This window comes from Malaclemys terrapin, chromosome 7, assembly GCF_027887155.1.
Source record: "Malaclemys terrapin pileata isolate rMalTer1 chromosome 7, rMalTer1.hap1, whole genome shotgun sequence".
NCBI classification, from domain to species: domain Eukaryota; kingdom Metazoa; phylum Chordata; order Testudines; family Emydidae; genus Malaclemys; species Malaclemys terrapin.
In genome coordinates, this window is record NC_071511.1 from 74,668,321 (window position 1) to 74,686,559 (window position 18,239).

At 43.4% G+C, this 18,239-nt stretch overlaps 1 protein-coding gene across 4 annotated transcripts in view; it reads right to left on the minus strand.

The window, feature by feature from the left end:
* SNCG (synuclein gamma) overlaps positions 1-18,239 on the minus strand; it is a 64,465-nt gene that overhangs the window by 20,553 nt on the left and 25,673 nt on the right. The window contains exon 1 of one of the 4 annotated variants that reach the window (XM_054034923.1): positions 5,889-6,282. The exons of the other annotated variants lie outside the window; for them this stretch is intronic. Within the exon in view, the coding sequence (XP_053890898.1) occupies positions 5,889-6,009 (121 nt within the window). The 5' untranslated portion in view covers positions 6,010-6,282. Of the gene's footprint in view, positions 1-5,888; positions 6,283-18,239 lie in introns of those variants that run through there. 4 annotated transcript variants of the gene reach the window in all.

Sequence of the window (18,239 nt, forward strand, 5' to 3'; positions counted from 1 at the left end):
GAGCTTTTCTGTTGGGAGTTGGATAGCTCCAGCTAGTTTTACTGGCGTGTGTATTATTTGGAGGTGCCTAGACAATTAACCTTCACCTTTTATACCCTTAAGTAATATCTTTAAAATGAAAAACTGGTTGATTTAACAGTGCAGTTAAACCCATGTTAGATTAACCAATTATGTAAAAGAAACCAAAAGAGAACTTACCATAAAGAAACGCCAAAAGTCTGCTTTTTTCATGCTTTCAGACACTGAGCTACATTTCCTGTCTCTTCCCCTACTTCCCAGCAGAGGGTCCAGGCTCAGCACTTGTTAAGTCTCTGATTTCATACAGTCAGTGGAAGTTTTTAATACGTAAGGAGGACAGGATTGGGCTCAGAGAGAGACAGGCTGCCAGTCACTGTCATGGTGATCAGGACAGCGCAGATATTTCTAAAAGATATAGTTATTTATTTTCATAGTAAAGAATATATAATGTATTTAGCACCCCAATGCTGTGAGGTATTGAAGTCAATGGGAGTTGAGGGGACTGACCCCTAAGGAACAACAACAAATCATTGCGGTTTTCCTTTAAGCCTGAATCGACTTGCTCAACAGACCTCATTGTATCTGCGTACTGCAGCATGCACAGTATGTCAGATCATTTACAGAATGTTTAAACTGCAGCTTGGAGCGTGCCTCTTAGCCCGGGTATGCAAACGCGCCACCGCTGCACAAGCTAGTGCATTCAAAATAGTAGCATGGCCGTTGTAGGGTGACCAGATGTCCCGATTTTATAGGGACAGTCCCGATTTTTGGGTCTTTTTCTTATATAGGCTCCTATTAACCCTCCACCCCCGTCCTGATTTTTCACATTTGCTGTCTGGTCACCCTAGGCCGTTGCAGCATGGGCAGTGGCACTAACTTCTGTGTAGAAGCCTGCCCAGCCCCTTGGTTATGAGTTTGAGGTGCAAGCCCAATCTGCCGTCTAATCAGCGATGTCCAGACTGCTATTTTTAGTGCACTAGCTTAAGCAGAGCTAGCATTTGTCTGCCTGCCTGGGCTGGGAAGCACGCTCCCTGCTGCAGTGTAGACATCCCCTAGTGCTGAGGTTTTCAACCTTTTTTCATTTGCAGACCCCTAAAAAATTTCAACTGAAGGTGCAGACCCCTTTGGAAATCTTAGACATAGCCTGCGGACCCTCAGGGGTCTATGGACCACAGGCTGAAAACCACTGCCCTAGTGGTTGGAAGCCTCTGCAATAACTAGATTCAGTTTCATGTTAAAAACCATCCCTATTGTAACTCCATTGAGTTTAATAATGAATTTTCCCATTGTTTTTCATTGTTTCCATCTAATTAAAAATCATTTAAATCCACAAATCTTCTCTTTACTTTTTCATACTCATGTCATAAAAATGGACAGTTTTTATGGTCCAGTTACAAAACACCGTAAATAGTGATGCAGAAGCACCCAGGCTGTTAGCTACAGCAGCACTGATTCAATAATTATGTGTGGATGGGGTGGGGAAAATTAATTGCGGACCATGCCCAGCACTCATTACAAGCCTAAAAGGAAGGCAGAACAAGTGTACTACTGTGATAACAACTAACCCAGCCCAGTTCTGTCCTGTCTAATTGACATTTGTAATGTACTGTTAAACCTAACACAGCTCTGTGTAGCTCAAAAGCTTGTCTCACCAATAGAAGTTGGTCTAATATAAGATATTACCTCACCCACCTTGTCTCTCTAATATCCTGGGACTAACACAGTTAAAGCACTACATACAAACATAACAGGTCATTTTTTTAATGTTTGTTAAGGTCATCTAGACTCGAATATAAGGAAGGTGCCCTACTACTTCACAACCTAACATTCTACTTCACCCTCAAATGACTGTACAGTCATGTAGAGGAGAATACCTTTTTGATTAGTATAGCAGAATGGATTAACCATACTATGCATGATATATCAGTATTTGAAAACCAGAGAATATTGCACTGTGGTTGTAATACTCTCTATAATCATGTAACAGCAAACAGCAGTGAGCAGAACAGGTCTGCATTGCATAAATGCCCACAATAATAAATGAGGTCCTAGTATGTGCCCAGTGCACCAACTTCTATTCTAATATAATCTTGCTTTAATGTTCATTATTCCTACAGGTACCCAATGCATCAGGCTGTACCATTCCAAAAGAGCACCGCTTAATGCTTATTTATTCTACAATTCACCAGTCACAGCCATTCAAACATAGCTCTGCTTTAATGCTTATAAAAATGTAACTTCTTAAATATCCAAAAATCAAGGAAATCAGCTTTTAATTAGCTGAATTCATATATTCGTTATCTTTGCATTACTTCAGTGAACACACAAACCAAAACAAGAATTGTAATGAGTTACTCTTATCTCAATCATTACATTTATTTTTTGCCAGGACTCTACTCACAAATAGCTATGATTTTTTTTTCTTTTTCCTAATGGAAAATAACTCGTAAGAAGAGGGAACCTGACAAAACAAAAATATCTGAATGCAATTAAAGACTGAAGCAGAAGCAACAGCAGCAAATAGCCCCTGGCGCTGCAGCTTGTCAGGTTCTTTTCTTTTTAAATGCACTCAGGACCACACCCAATGACTCAGACTTCAGCTCTCGTAATGCACTCTATGAAATCTAATCTTCCAGCCCATACCCTTGCCAGCAAGCGACATCTGTTGAACTGATAAGCATTCCGTTGAAGCTGTCAAGTTGCACTGTTACTTTTTAACCTTTGCTTGTAGCTTGTGTGCATAGTTACAGGTTCATACCTTCCCTGCCCCTGCTACAAAAAGGAAGAAGAAATGTATATGATTTAGAAAATTTACCATTGGGAAATGACACACCAATAAGAAGTTTTGTATTTTAAATAGGTACACTATAGTGATAGTGAAGCATTGTGCACTAAGAACAGGCATGCATTCAGATAGGAATAACACATGACAGGGTGTGTACAGCTCCTGTACCAGGTATTAGATCTGGTCTTTTCATCTGTAAAGGTCAATGCCTTGGGTGTTTTGTGACTGATGCATGAGGCCAGATGTTTTGGGCATGCCAGAACTGCATTCTTTATTGAGAGCTACTGGATTGGATTATCTAGTATTTCTAGTATGTATTTGATAGTGAATATAACTTCGTGATTATGATTGTGATCTTTCTATATTGCTTGTACTCCTGTGCGCGAACAACTCAATATTGCATCCGATTCTCTCCTAGTGTAAATTGATATAGTTCCATTGACTTCACTGGAGTTTATACCTATTTACACCAACTAAGAATTTGGCCCAGTGTTGCTGCTGGTCATGCAGTAACTACAGGAATCCACAGCAGCCATTATGTTCTCAATGACAGCAGTAGCATGGACAGGAGAACTTGTTTTGATTGAGTGAGGGAATTCGAAAAGAAGCCCAGTGCCATAACCAAAGTACCATGAGATCTTTCTTTCCCACCTGGGTAACCACATCCATAGGCAGAGAGGACCCTATTTGAATGACTGACTGTCATGGCAGCATCTCTTACCAATGCAGCCCCCACAGCCTCAAAACTGCATTGCAGTGTTAGCACAAGATAGTGGAACCCCCACCCCCAGGCACTGACATGGGTTGTGAATTGAAACTTTCTGGCCCAGAGATCAGAGTGAAGATACCAGCAGAACGATGAGCACCCTATAGGCTTCAGGAAGATGTATCCTGCAGGAGATGTCACAGAACTAGCCATTTTATTTCAAGCTGCAGTGACTCATCAATATTGGTACTCATGTCTGGTCAACTGGAATCCTCAGGAGGACTCAGAGATCAATGCAGTGAAATGCTGGCTTTCGATTGATTAGCAGAGTTATGTAAGAAGTTGGCTCAAAACAAGACACCCACCCCACCCACTACTATCCTTTTTCTGACATCCAGAAAAGACTTTCACAGCTCTGAGTGGTTCCAACTACAGAGCAGATTCAGATTTCAAATTCCTTCATGCAGTGCCTTAACAGCAAGCTAACTGTAGTAGGTTATGTAAAGAGGGAAAGACTACTGAAAGAGCAGTTTAATTTAATTGGGCATTTTGATTAGCCTTTCATGGGCATATAGCTAGGGAGCGTAGCGCAGCAAACAGTAGCGCAGCAAACACTGCAATGATAATGGATGGTACACACACACATAACCGGCATCTAATCTCTTTTGCTCATTTAAACCAAATTCTGAGAGAGCTTAATTATCTGGATTTTAGCATCTCCATTCTGTGAAATCCTGGACTAAGGACTAAGCATGCTCTAGCATGCAGTATGCACTCACCACCATGGAGGATCAGGCCCTTAATGAGCAAAGCATCACACAATGCATTATAAAAAAGATGGAGAGTATTTTATAATGCATTGTGTGATGCTCTGCTGACTAAAATGTTTAAATGCCTGATGTAGATAAAAAAGTATCCATGAGCCTCAAAGTCAGTGTCTAACAGACTCTTCATTCAGCTATTTAGATTTAAAAGAAGGCTTTCAAAAAGTTTTTGAAATGGTTAAATACATAAGATCATGGCAGAATATTCTGCATTTTGTCTCATGACTGTGCAAAAATGAAAAGCAAATCAAAGGCCTGGGAAGATATTTGGGAAAATATTTATAAAAATGCTAAATATTCTGGTCTGATCTTACTCTGATCACCTAGGAAGAAGGAACTGGATACAATAGCAATTCCCACATTTGACAGCTGGTTGTCATGTTGTATTTATCATTTTTATTTACTTATTTTTAGAGATGCTGTAATCAAACTTTTGATTGTGGTTCAGCTTCAGATTAAAATGTGAATTGGTTATATATTGCTAGATAATGGCAGGATTAGCTGTACTACATCAGTCTAAATTGTCTAAATCTGGGGATGAAGATTTGCTATGAATGGGGTTTCTGATTCCACTGAATTTTGAAAGTGCAGATCTGTAACTACAGTAAGGTTTTTAAAGTGGTGATACTCTGTGTATAAGGCAGTGTTAATGGAATCAAGAGCCTTTTCTATTTAAAAATCACAGCTTACCCACAGCCAGCACATACAACAGCAATCCTCCCTTCTGAGAATAACAGGGGATAAGAATGTAAGACTACAAACACAGTGTATATCAACCCAGTGGTTTTGTCCACCAGTATCATACATGCACCTCCGTCATACAGTGCAGATACCAGGTTTCAAGGGCAGTTTTGAAATGATTACTGTAGGGTTTATGGAAATGGAGAGCATTCATTATATAACAGATGTTTCCAGGAAGGGCACACCTTGTGTCATGATCCAGCACCTAACCATTGGACAATACTGATAACTGTCTCTTTGCAAGGCAAGTAAAGGATTTTTGCATGGAGAATGTAAAGGGTTATAGAGCATAAGGAGGAGGATCTCGGAATAAAATGACATGATGGTGGGAAAAATAGGTGATTCCTACTAGCCTAACTTAATAAGCAGAATCACTGTGTATGCCCTTAATAACCTCAGTCACTGCACCTTTGGAGGCGAAAGAGAGATTGCTAGTAGTCAAATGTTTGGAGAGTGAGTGCCTACCCTGAAAGCAAAGAGGGAATAATAATTGTAATATGTACCTTCCATCAGAAGATCTCAAAGTGCTTTCTGAACATTGCATTAATTCATATGTAGCAATCCTGCCTCCCTCCCCCACCCAGGGAAGTAGGTAAGTATCAATATCTCTGTTTTACAGATGGGGAAACTGAGGCATGGAAGGTTTTGACACCCCAAGATTACAAGTGAGACTGTGGCAGAGGTGGGGATGGGGTGCAGATCTCCTGGCTTTCAGTCCCATGTTTTAACCACTATCCACTACTTCATGCTTTCTGGAAGCTAATTTGTGTCACATTTCATGCTCAATTGTGTATTAAAAATAGTTGTCTCTTACCTACATACATCACACCCTCTTTGGTCTTCTCTGCAGCCTCAGTCACTCCCTGTTTGGTCTTTTCTGCTGCAGCCACCACACCTTCTTTAGCCATGGAGAAACCTTTCTTAAAGACATCCATTCTTGATTGCTTGCTTTGGTACTAGCTGCAGGATCTGATTCAAGGCTGATGGTGAAAAGCACCTCAATGCACACTGACTGCACTATGCAATCTTACCCTTCTGTGGCTGTTCAGTGTCTCTCTGCGTCTTAGTCTCTTGCTATCTTTTGCTCTTATTCCTCTGCTGGATGAAGGCAGTGTGGTGAACTACACAGCCTTTGCCAGCTCTTATTGATGAGATGCACTGCAATGTACCCAATGCCTGTGAATAGCTGATGCTGAAATATTAATGATATAGATCTGCATGGCAAGGTTTTGGATAGGAAGAAAGGTGGGAGGGAAAAGAAGGAGGTAGGTTGAGGGACTTTTTGGAATATGTCCAGATGATTAAAGCTTTTAAGATCTGCTGCAGTGCTCTCACTCAAAGACACTCTGCAGATGCTCTCATTTGGAGAGGGAGGTTTTTAGCAACCAAACTCTAGGGAATTGGTGTTTTAAAAGCATAAATCTCTGAGGATATGGTGGAGAGAGCAAATGGGAACTACTGCAGGCTCCTCAAAGCTGAAAAATAGATATAGCTGGTATTCCTAACAAAACAAACAGGGTCAGGTGTCTTTTGCTAGCAGTTACCAGAACTCATCCCTAATAAAGGGGTATCACTAACATCCCTATGTAGCCAACACCAGCGGAAAGAGGGAACAAAATCCATTTACAAAAGCTTAATTCACAGTTAAAAAACAGATGAATAGCCACTGGCTGTATTTGTGGAGTTTGACGTTAGCCCCACAAGGCATGTTATGTGATTTATGTTTGGCTGCACATCATCTTACAATTATTCACTTCTGAAAACTCACAGACACCCTTGTTGGGTGGTGGGTGGAATCCCATTTTCTACTCACCTTTTTGTGTCGCTGGAGACACCGCTTAGTTCAGCTGCTGCAGAATGATGCAACATTTTTACACGGGCATCATCACTCATATAAAATGTGTGAGTCGTGAGGACTGTTGGGGAAATCAGCCCTTTGATCTGACATTGGATTGTGGAAAATCTTTTAGCTACGTAGAAAGCCCCTCCAAAATTAAGGCTTAGTTCAGCAAAACCCTAAGCATGTGCTTAATTTTAAGTGTGTGAGTAATCTCATTGAGTTGAAATGGGGCTACTCATGTGCTTAAAACTAGGTACATGTTTAAGTGCTTTGCTGAATCGGATTCTAAGTGCTGAGTGACCCAAGTTAGCTATTGTCTTGCTGACAAATCATAATTCAAAGAAACTAGATTTGACAGCAACCGTTATACCATTTTCTAGCACAATCGAAAGTGTTGAGTATCTAGTCTCATGGAAGCTGAGCACCAAATCATATTTATTATTCTACTATTATGTTACACAGGAAATAAAATGTTATAAAATACTATTCCCTGAATATTCAGTGCTGCTGGCTATATCTGCTTTTTAAAATCAGACAGAGTGAATGCTAAATTGAGAGGTCTAACTATGTCAAGGAAAGAATACTGTGCAATCTTATGAGTTGTAATGGTCTATATGTCACTCATACCATAGTCTCAATGTGGAAGATTTAGATATAGAATGACTGTAGAGGGACTCTACAGCCAGGAGCGGCGCCAGGGTTTTGGCGTCCTAGGCAGGGGTCCTGCCGCGCTCCCGGTCGTCGTCGTCAATTCTGCGGCGGGGTGTGTGTGTGTGTGTCCTTCCACACTCCCGGTCTTTGAGGCACTTCGGCGGCGGGTCCCGGAGCGAGTGAAGGACCCGCCGCAGAATTGCCACCAAAGACCCGGAGCACGGAAGGACCCCCCGCCGCCGAATTGCCACCAAGGGCGGCAAAATGCCGCCCCCCCAAATCCTGGTGCCCTAGGCGACCGCCTAGGTCGCCTAAATGGAAGCGCCGGCCCTGTCTACAGCTAAATCTTGACAGACCCAAAATCACAGACAAACACACAGATAATTCTCTCTTACAGCTAGACTGCTGCATTGTTTTTTCCCCTTTTGCAGGGAAGAGGTTGAAAAGAATATTGATCTGGAAAACAATACACGACCACTTTTAATCTTTCCCTCCCATGTGGTTCTTGATGAAGATCCATGAAATACAATTTCCATATGCATTCATAGGATTCAAACCTCTGACAGATTGTGAATTTATGAATAGTCAAACTGTTGTTCAATTTAAAAAAGAGAAAAAATAACTGAGAGATTCAAAGGAAGGCTGTCCAAAACCACTGACTCCAGCTGGGAGAGAGATAGTAAGGGTGGAAATGTATATACTAATGATACAGATCTTATTGAAGCTTTGATTGATGTGGACACCAATGCCAGAAATCAAAGTGAATATAGACTCTCCTTCAAACTTTCAAAATCTTCTTTGACTGATCATAGCCCAAAGTTATTTGCACGTGTCCAATCCCCTCAACATGCAGAGTCTGCACTTCTGCAAGTCTCTGAAACAAGGTACTCTAGTGGAAAAAAATCACTTCAGCCCAGTGAGGGCTCCAGTTGTTAGGGAAGCAAAGGATGGGAGGTCAAGGGAATCATTGTACTTTATAAAGTAATACATGTCGAGTGGAGAATATGCTTATACAATTTGCAGATGATTCCAAGCTGGGAGGGTTTGCTAGCACTTTGGAGGATGGAATTAGAATTCAAAATGGCCTTAACAAATTGAAGAATTGGTCTGAATTCAAAAAGATTAAATTCAATAGACAAGTGCAAAGTACCTCACTTAGAAAGAAAAAAAATCAAATGCACAACTACAAATGGGGAATAACTGGCTTGGCAGAAATACTGCAGAATATGATCTGGCGTTATAGTGGATCACAAACTGAGCATGAACCAACAATATGATGCAGTTTAAAAAAAAAACTAGTTTGTTCTGGGGTGTATTAACATGAGCGTTGTATGTAAGACATTGGAGAGACTCTACCTGAGGCATCACCAGTGCTGAACAGAGTACTGCAGCCAGTTCTGGTCACCACACTTTAAGAAAGATGTGGACAAACCAGAGTTCAGAGGAGAGTACCAAAAATAATAAAAGGTTTAGAAAACCCTGACCGATGAGGAAGGGTTTAAAAAAACTGGGCATGTTTAGTCTTGAGAAAAGAACACTGAGGACCAGGGCCGACTCTGGCCTTTTTGCCGCCCAAAGCAAAAAACGCCCAGCTGGCCGGAGCAGCAAGGGGAGGGGAGGAGGAAAACAAACCTGCCCCCGGCCGGAGCGGCAAAGGGGGGGGGGGGGGAGAACAAACCAGCCAGCCGGAGCAGCAAAAAGGGGGGGGGGGGAGAACAAACCAGCCAGCCGGAGCAGCAAAAAGGGGGGGGGGGGAGAAACAAACCTGCCCCCAGCCGGGGGTGGGGGAGAGACAACAAACTGGCCAGAGCGGCAAAACGGGGGGTGGGAGGGTCCGGGAAACAAACCTGCCCCCGGCCGGAGCAGCAAAAGGGGAGGGGGGAGAACAAACCGGCCGGCCGGAGCAGCAAAGGGGGGGGGGAGAGCGACAAACTGGCCCGCCTGCCGGAGCGGCGGACAGGAGGGATGACAAACTGGCCCGCCTGCCGGAGCAGCGGGCGGGGAGAACGACAAACTGGCGCGCCTGCTGGAGCGGTGAAGGAAAGAAAAAATATAAACAAACGAAAAATACCTGCGGGGCGGCGGGAACGTGGGTGTAGGGGGACTCCCGGCCCTGCAGACCCCGGGCAGCGGAGTGCACACCCCGGCTAACGGGGGAGAGGGGGGGAACAGAAGGGGGTGGCCAGGGCTTCCTTAAGCGGGGCGCTTGCCACACGGCCCCTCCCGCTGCGCCGCCTGCTGGGAGGGCTCCGCACCACTCCGTTCGGCAGGCAGGGAAGGACGCGGGCTGCCCCACCGGGCTTGATGCAGGGCGCTCTCCTCCTCCGCCCCCTACAGGGAGGCAGGATCAGTAAACCAAAAAGAAAAACCCTGCAAGGGCGGCCAAAGCGGTGAAACGCAAAACAAAACAAAAAGGATTAGATGGAATGTCGCCCTTTGAAATCTGCCGCCCCAAGCACGAGCTTGCTCGGCTGGTGCCTGGAGCTGGCCCTGCTGAGGACAGGCCTGGTAAACCTTCAAATATGTTAAGGGCTGTTATAAAGAGGATGACGATCAGTGATTCTTCATGACCACTGAAGGTAGGATAACAGGTAATTGGCTTAATCTGCAACAAGGGAGATTTAGGCTAGATATGATGGCAACATCATGTAATGGCAGACAGCTAAAAAGTGACAATTTTTTAAGTGCTTATATACAAATGCTAGAAGTCTGAATAATAAAATGGGTGAATAAGAGTGCCTCATATTGAATGAGGATATTGATATAACAGGCATCACAGAAACTTGGTGGAATGAGGATAATCAATGGGACACAGTAATACCAGGGTACAAAATATATCAGAAAGACAGAACAGGTTGTGCTGGTGGGGGAGTGGCAATATATGTGAAAAAGTGTAGACTCAAATGAAGTAAAAATCTTCAGTGAATCAAACTGTACCATAGAATCTCTACGGATAGTAATTCCATGCTCTAATAATAAGAATATAGCAGTAGGGATATATTACCAACCACCTGACCAGGATGGTGATAGTGACTGTGAAATACTCAGGGAAATTAGAGAGAGGCTATAAAAGTCAAAAACACAATAATATTGGGGGATTTCAACTATCCCCATATTAACTAGGTATATGTCATCTCAGGACGGGATTCAGAGATAAAGTTTCTTGACACCTTAAATGACTGCTTCTTCGAGCAACTAGTCCTGAATTCCACAGAGGAGAGGAAATTCTTGATTTAGTTCTAAGTGGAGCACAGGATCTGGTCCAAGGGGTGAATATAACTGGACCGCTTGGTAATACTGACCATAATATAATTAAGTTTAACATCCCTGTGGTGGGGAAAACACCATAGCAGCCTAACACTAGTATCTAATTTCAGAAAGGGGGACTACACAAAAATGAGGGGGTTAGTTAAACAGAAATTAAAAGATAAAGTGCCAAAAGTGAAATCCCTGCAAGCTTCTTGGAAACTTTTTAAAGACACCATAGTAGAGGCTCAACTTAAATGTATATTCCAAATTAAAAAACATAGTAAGAGAACCAAAAAAGTGCCACCGTGGTTAAACAAAGCCAAAGAAGCAGAGAGAGACAGAAAGGCATTCCTTAAAAAGTGGAAGTTAAATCCTATTGAGGAAAATAGAAAGGAGCATAAGCTCTAGCAAGTGAAGTGTAAAAATATAATCAGGAAGGCCAAAAAAGAATTTGAAGAACAGGTAGCCAAAGACTCAAAAAGTAATAGCAATTTTTTTTAAAGTGCATCAGAAGCAGGAAATCTGCTAAACAATCAGTGGGACCACTGGACGATCGAGATGCTAAAGGAGCCCTCCAGGATGATGAGGCCATTGTGGAGAAACTAAATGAATTATTTGCATCGGTCTTTATGACTGAGGATGTGAGAGATTCCCAAAGCTGAGCCATTCTTTTTAGGTGACAAATCTGAGGAACTGTCCCAGATAAAGGTGTCATTAGAGGAGGTTTTGGAACAAATTGATAAACTAAACAGTAATAAGACCCCAGGACCAGATGGTATTCACCCAAGAGTTCTGAAGGAACTCAAATCTGAAATTGCAGAACAACTAACTGTGGTTTGTAGCCTATCATTTAAATCGGCTTCTGTACCAAATGACTGGAGAATAATGTGACACTAATTTTTAAAAAGGGTTTCAGAGGTGATCCAGGCAATTACAGGCTGGTAAGCCTGACTTCAGTACTGGGCAAACTGGTTGAAACTATAGTAAAGAACAAAATTGTCAGACACATAGATGAACATAATTTGTTGGGGAAGAATGTTTTTTGTAAAGGGAAATCATGCCTCACCAATCTACTAGAATTCATTGAGAGGGCAACAGGCATGCGGACAAGGGGGATCCAGTGGATATAGTGTACTTAGATTTTCAGAAAGCCTTTGACAAGGTCCCTCACCAAAGGCTCTTAAGCAAAGTAAGCTGTCATGGGATAAGAGGGAAGGTCCTCTCATGGATTGGTAACTGGTTAAAAGACAGGAAACAAAGGGTAGAAATAAATGGTCAGTTTTCAGAATGGAGAGAGGTAAATAGTGGTATCCCCTAGGGGTCTGTACTGGGACCAATCCTATTCAACATATTCATAAATGATCTAGAAAAAGGGGTAAACAGTGAGGTGGCAAAATTTGCCGATGATACAAAACTACTCAAGATAGTTAAGTCCCTGGCAGACTACGAAGAGCTACAAAAGGATCTCACAAAACTGAGTGACTGGGCAACAGAAAGGCAGATGAAATTCAATGCTGACAAATGCAAAGGTAATGCACATTGGAAAATATAATCCCAACTATACATATAAAACGATGGGGTCTAAATTAGATGTTATCACTCAAGCAAGAGATCTTGGAGTCATTGTGGAGAGTTCTCTGAAAACATCCACTCAATGTGCAGTGGCAGTCAAAAAAGTGAACAGAATGTAGGGAATCATTAAGAAAGGGATAGATAATAAGGACAAAAAATATCATATTGCTTGTGTATAAATCCATGGTTCACCCACATCTTGAATACTGCATGCAGATGTGGTCTCCCCATCTCAGAAAGATATATTGGAATTGGAAAAGGTTCAGAAAAGGGCTACAAAAATTATTAGGGGTATGGAACAGCTTCCATATGAGGAGAGATTGATAAGACTGGGACTTTTCAGCTCGGAAAAGAGACGACTAAGAGGGGGATATGATGAAGTCCATAAAATCATGACTGGTATGGAGAAAGTAAATAAGGAAGTGTTATTTACTCCTTCTCATAACACAAGAACTCGGGATCACCAAATGAAATTAATAGGCAGCAGGTTTAAAATAAACAAAAGGAAATATTTTTTCACACAGCACACAGTCAACCTGTGGAACTCTTTGCCAGAGGATGTTGTGAAGGCCAAGACTAAAATAGGATTCAAAAAAAGAACTAGATAAGTTCATGGAGAATAGGTCCATCAGTGGCTATTTGCCAGGATGGGCAGGGATGATGTTCCTAGCCTCCGTTTGCCAGAAGCTGGGAATGGGCAACAGGGGATGGATCACTTGATGATTAGCTTTTCTCTTCATTCCCTCTGGGGCACCTGGGATTGGCCACTGTTGGAAGACAGGATGTTGGGCTAGATCAGAGGTGGGCAAACTACAGCCCACGCGGCCATCCTGCTTGGCCCCCGAGCTCCTGGCAGGCCCCGGCCCCTCCTCTGCTGTCCCCCCTCCTCCACAGCCTCAGCTCGCCGTGCCAGCTCAGGGGCAGATTTACAAGGGAACACAGGGTGCCCTGGCATGGGGCCCCACCCAACAACAAGGGGCCCTATGGCCGGGTACTCAGGCAGCTCAGCGCCGGTGCACCCCCTGTGGGGGGGGGAGGGGCTGCACTGTGGGGGCAGGAGAACAGGCAGGCGTGCAAAGAACGTGAGCGGAGGACTCAGGAGGAGCACCGGGCGGCCACGCAGCAGGCTGGAGAGAAGCGGTGCTTTGAAGGGGAAACCGCTGCTTCTCTCCAGCTGCGCGGCTGCCCCTGCAGGGCCACATTCCGAAAGGGGCTGGGGAAGGGGTCCTGGGAGTGGGTGGTCAGGGGACAGGGGGTTGGAGGGCTGCATAGGGGGTGGGGTCCCGGGGGGCGGTTAGGAGTGGGGATCCCGGGAGGGGGCAGTCAGGGGACAGGGAGCAGGGGGGGTTGGATAGGTCAGGGCACACTACACCCTGACTCAAGCAGAAGCTGCAGATGCATCAGTGGGAACAGCAATAAAAAGCATCACTGCTGCCAACTTCCTCACACTCTTCTCCAGACTGAACACTGCTTGAGAGTCACCCACATGTGGAATACACATGGGGACCAGCACTTAAAGAAGAAATGACGATTACTTACTGTAACTGGAAGCTCTTGGAGGTCCCTCTCTGTATTCCACTACCTGCCCACCTTCCCTTCTGCTTTGGACCCTATTGCATTGTGGTAAGATGAGGAACTGGAGAGGCATCGACCCACTCTGCCCCTTGTACCCTTGGACGGAAGCATGCGGGAAGACACTGTTCATGTATTGGTCAATGGACACCGCTTGGAAGAATTTCCAGACTCAGGCACATGGCGCGCACACATCTCAAAGAACCTCCACTTACAGTAAATAAGCTTCATTGCTGTCTGGCTCTTCTGCAGTTCAAAGATGCATTGAGTGCAGGGCGCGCTCCAGGCACCAGCGCAGCAAGCAAGTGCTTGGGGCGGCCAACAGAAAGGAGAGGCACGTCTGTCTCTTCGTCGGCAATTTGGCAACGGGTCCCTCAGTCCCTCTTGGAGGGAAGGACCTGCTGCCGAATTGCTACCAAAGAATGAAGTGGCGGCAGTAGAGCTGCTGCTGATCACGGCTTTTTTTTTTTTTTTTTCCGCCGCTTGGGGCGGCAAAAATGCTGGAGCCGGCCCTGATTGAGTGACAGGGGTGGGATTTTAGTGTGAAATTTCTTTTGTCACAATGTGTTTAAATAGTTCAATGGCATGTGACATTTTGTTTGGAGGATGGGCATGGAAAGAGAATCACATGCATTTGTGGCTGACAAATGCCATTTGGCCAGGCAGCTTTTTGTAAACAGAATATAGGTTTTGTCATACTGGATCACACCATTGATCTGCATAAGCTGAGATCCTGTCTCTGACGCAGCCAATTCTAGATACCTTAGAAAAAAAGTGGGAAAGAGCTGCATAATGGTCATATATACATGGGAAAGAATCCTATTTGACCTCTTAACGATCAGTTTAAAATTTGATGTGTTTTTTGCATAGCTAATTAATAAATCAGTTCTTCCTTCCCATGCAATGAATAATATATGGTCCAGCTACTATGCAGTATATAGGGCATACATGCAAGTAGTGAAATGTTGTTAGTGCAACATTCATTGATCTTCATGCTACCTTTCCTCCAAAATTTGTAAGAGAAATTCAGCAATACAACCAAAGTGAGAATGCAGCTTCAAGAATTTGCAATGTCTTGGTTTCCTCTGCTGCAAGACTTGCTGGAAGAATACATCCCCATTCTGAGCCGCAAAGAAGTTGCACTCCTCAGTTGTTCTGTGCAGGTGCCCACCTGCACAGGTTAACAGTTTACTCATTTCTAGCAGTCATTGCATCAAGAGTGCATGGTGTGCACGCATGCGTGCGTGATCATAAGACAGAAAGAGAACAAGGCCGTGTTTTCCAGGCATGGAAATCAATGTCTAATGAATATTTATTCTGTTAATGCCCCATCCCTCCCGATGAACATAAAATTCTCTTCAATTATTCAGGCTATGTGCAGACATCTAAAGCCAGAACATGAGTTTCTGTGCAACAAATGCTCTTTACAACCATTCCTGGTTTCTGAGTTTTTTAAAAGGCTATCCCTTTTTTAAAAAATGTTTAAACCATTCATGTTTATAACCACAATTTATCGAGCAGAATATACTGAATTTGAGTCTTAAATGGGTCAATTAACACATAAGTATTTTGAAAATCCGTTTTCTTGTTTCTTTGCACAAGGCAAAGAATGGGAAACTGTAGTATGAAAAATTATTTTTAAGAACTTTTCTACACAGGGAAAAGCCCAGAATAGTTACAAAGCCCAGAATAGTGCCCCATGTGGATGCTTTATTCTGGAATAAATGTCACTTTATTGTGGAATAATAAGTGCACTTCATAAGCACACTCATTATTCTGGAATAAAGTGACTTTTTACCTAGAGAATTGAGGGAGGTAATATGGAACAGCTTATTCCACAATAGCTACTTTGATCAATTTTCCCATGTAGACAAGCTCTTAGGCAGAGGTCCTTTTTGCCTCTGTTGGTGGTGAGACACACACCTCATATTGGCCTATAGTGATCGTTTCCCAGTCTGAGGAGTAAAAAAGTGGCCAAAGTGAGATGTTTCATCATAGATCTTACCCAGTTCCAAGGGGATTCCGAATCAATGTTCTGGGTTACACCTAATGCCAAATAACTAGTCAAGTACTGCTGATATGATTATGGAACATTATGTCCTCACTACAGGTGCAAGGTAGTCTGGGAGGGAGGAAGATTTTGAATAAACACAAATAGATGTAGTAATTAGCAACCATAGTAAGAGTAATTATGAAAGCTATGTGCAGAATGAATGGTTGTATAGTTAAGTCTGGTGTAGCTGTATGTGATAGTTGCTCCTAACCGGAAATTTGTACTGATTGAGGCATTTTAGGTGGTAAGAGCACAGGAAATGTTGCTAATGATCAGGACCAAAACAGGGAAAAGCAAACATAGACTTTCAGTTGGTGATCAATTCCTGAAATGGAGATTGTGATGGGTTGGATCACAGAAACCCCCTTGGGAGCTGCCACCCGATGTGCCAAGACTACCCCTGCTTCTGCTTTCCCTGCCAGCTCAGGACTCCAGCACCCTGTCTTGCTGAGCCAGACACTCCTGTTTGGCTCCAGACACAGATCCAGGGTCTGAATCACCTGGCCCAAAGCTGCAAGTTTACCTGAAAACAGCTCACAGTAGTGTGCTTGTCTTTGGCACTCAGATGCCCAACTCCGAGTCTAAACCCAGATAAATCCGTTTTACCCTGCATAAAGCTTATGCGGGGCAAACTCATAAATTGTTCGCCCTCTATAACACTGATAGAGAGATATGCACAGCTGTTTGCTCCCCCAGGTATTAATACATACTCTGAGTAAATTACTAAATAAAAAGTGATTTTATTAAGTACAGACAGTAGGATTTAAGTGGTTCAAAGTAGTAACAGACAGAACAAAGTAAGTCACCAAGTAAAATAAAATAAAATGCGCAAATCTATGCCTAATCAAACTGAATACAGATAATTTCCTCACCAGTTCCAGAGTGCTCCCTTTTACAGGCTAATCTCCTTTTAGCCTGGGTCCAGCTATCACTCACACCCCCTGCAGTTACTGTCCTTTGTTTCAGTCTCCTTCAAGTATCCTGGGGGGGGTGGAGAGGCTCCTTCTTTAGCCAGCTGAAGACAAAATGGAGGGGTCTTCCACAGGTTTAAATAGACTCTCTCTTGTGGGTGGAGACCCCCCTCCTCCCTCCTATGCAAAGTCCAGCTCCAAGATGGAGTTTTGGAGTCACCTGGGCAAGTCACATGCCCCTGCATGACTCATGGCATCTTGCATGTCTCCAGGAAGACTTCTCATGTGGATTGGAGCATTCCAAGAGGCATTGTTCCCCAAGTGCCTCCTGATCAGGTACTTAACCTGGTGAATTCCTTCCTAAAGAAGCTGACCCAATGCCTCACAAAGCTTACTTAGAAATCAGGCAAGCATACAGCCCAAATTCTTAACCTTGAGTAGAAAATGATATGTATGTACAAATAGGATGAATAGATATAGTAGACCAGAACCTTTACGGAGATATGTTACATGGCACAGGCAGCACAAAACATATTCCAGCTATGTCATCCATACATTTATAAGCACCCCCTCCCCATAAAGCCTTATGGGGTACACTGTCACAGAGATGCCATTGCAGTGAAACCTTGGTGGAGAGGCTCATATGAGAGGTGCCAGGAACCCCTGAAAAATAGTCCTGCAGCTCACCAAAATATTCCATATTCTTCTAGTTATCAAGTTGCTTGCTGATGTGCTTCAGAACATTGCCCTGAAATACATTTGTGGAGTAAAACCTATTTCCAAATAATTTTGCAAAGTGCATTTTAAATCAGATTTTTCCTCACATACACTTTCTCTCTCTCCCCGTGGTTAAAGCTAACACTTCAGGTAGGATGACAGTTCAGTCTGGGCTCAGTTGGGTAGTGATCAAGAGCCATTCAATGGATGTTAGGTGACCTTTGTGAAATTAGTTGGTATCAGTCCAGCTCTTGGTGGACAGGTGTCCTTTTCATAAAACCCCCCTTCCCAATGGCTGTCCTTGGTGGCAGACGGATCAGCAAACCCAAGGAATGAATAGGTATGGAGACTGAACTACTCTTCAGCCCCTATACATGGTTCCACTGGGCTGCTTCCGAAACATCAGGACAGTGTAGGCAAAGTTTGCAAGTATGATGATCCAAAATGGGGGCTCTTATCTGCTCCTCTGGAGTAGGGAGAGAATAAAATTGACAGCCCATTTAACCAATGGGTTAGTTGCTGGAAATAGGGAGTAGCAGGTGAGTATGTTATTTAGAGGCCCAAAATCAGGACAGTCAGTACTAAGATGGGGTTAATATT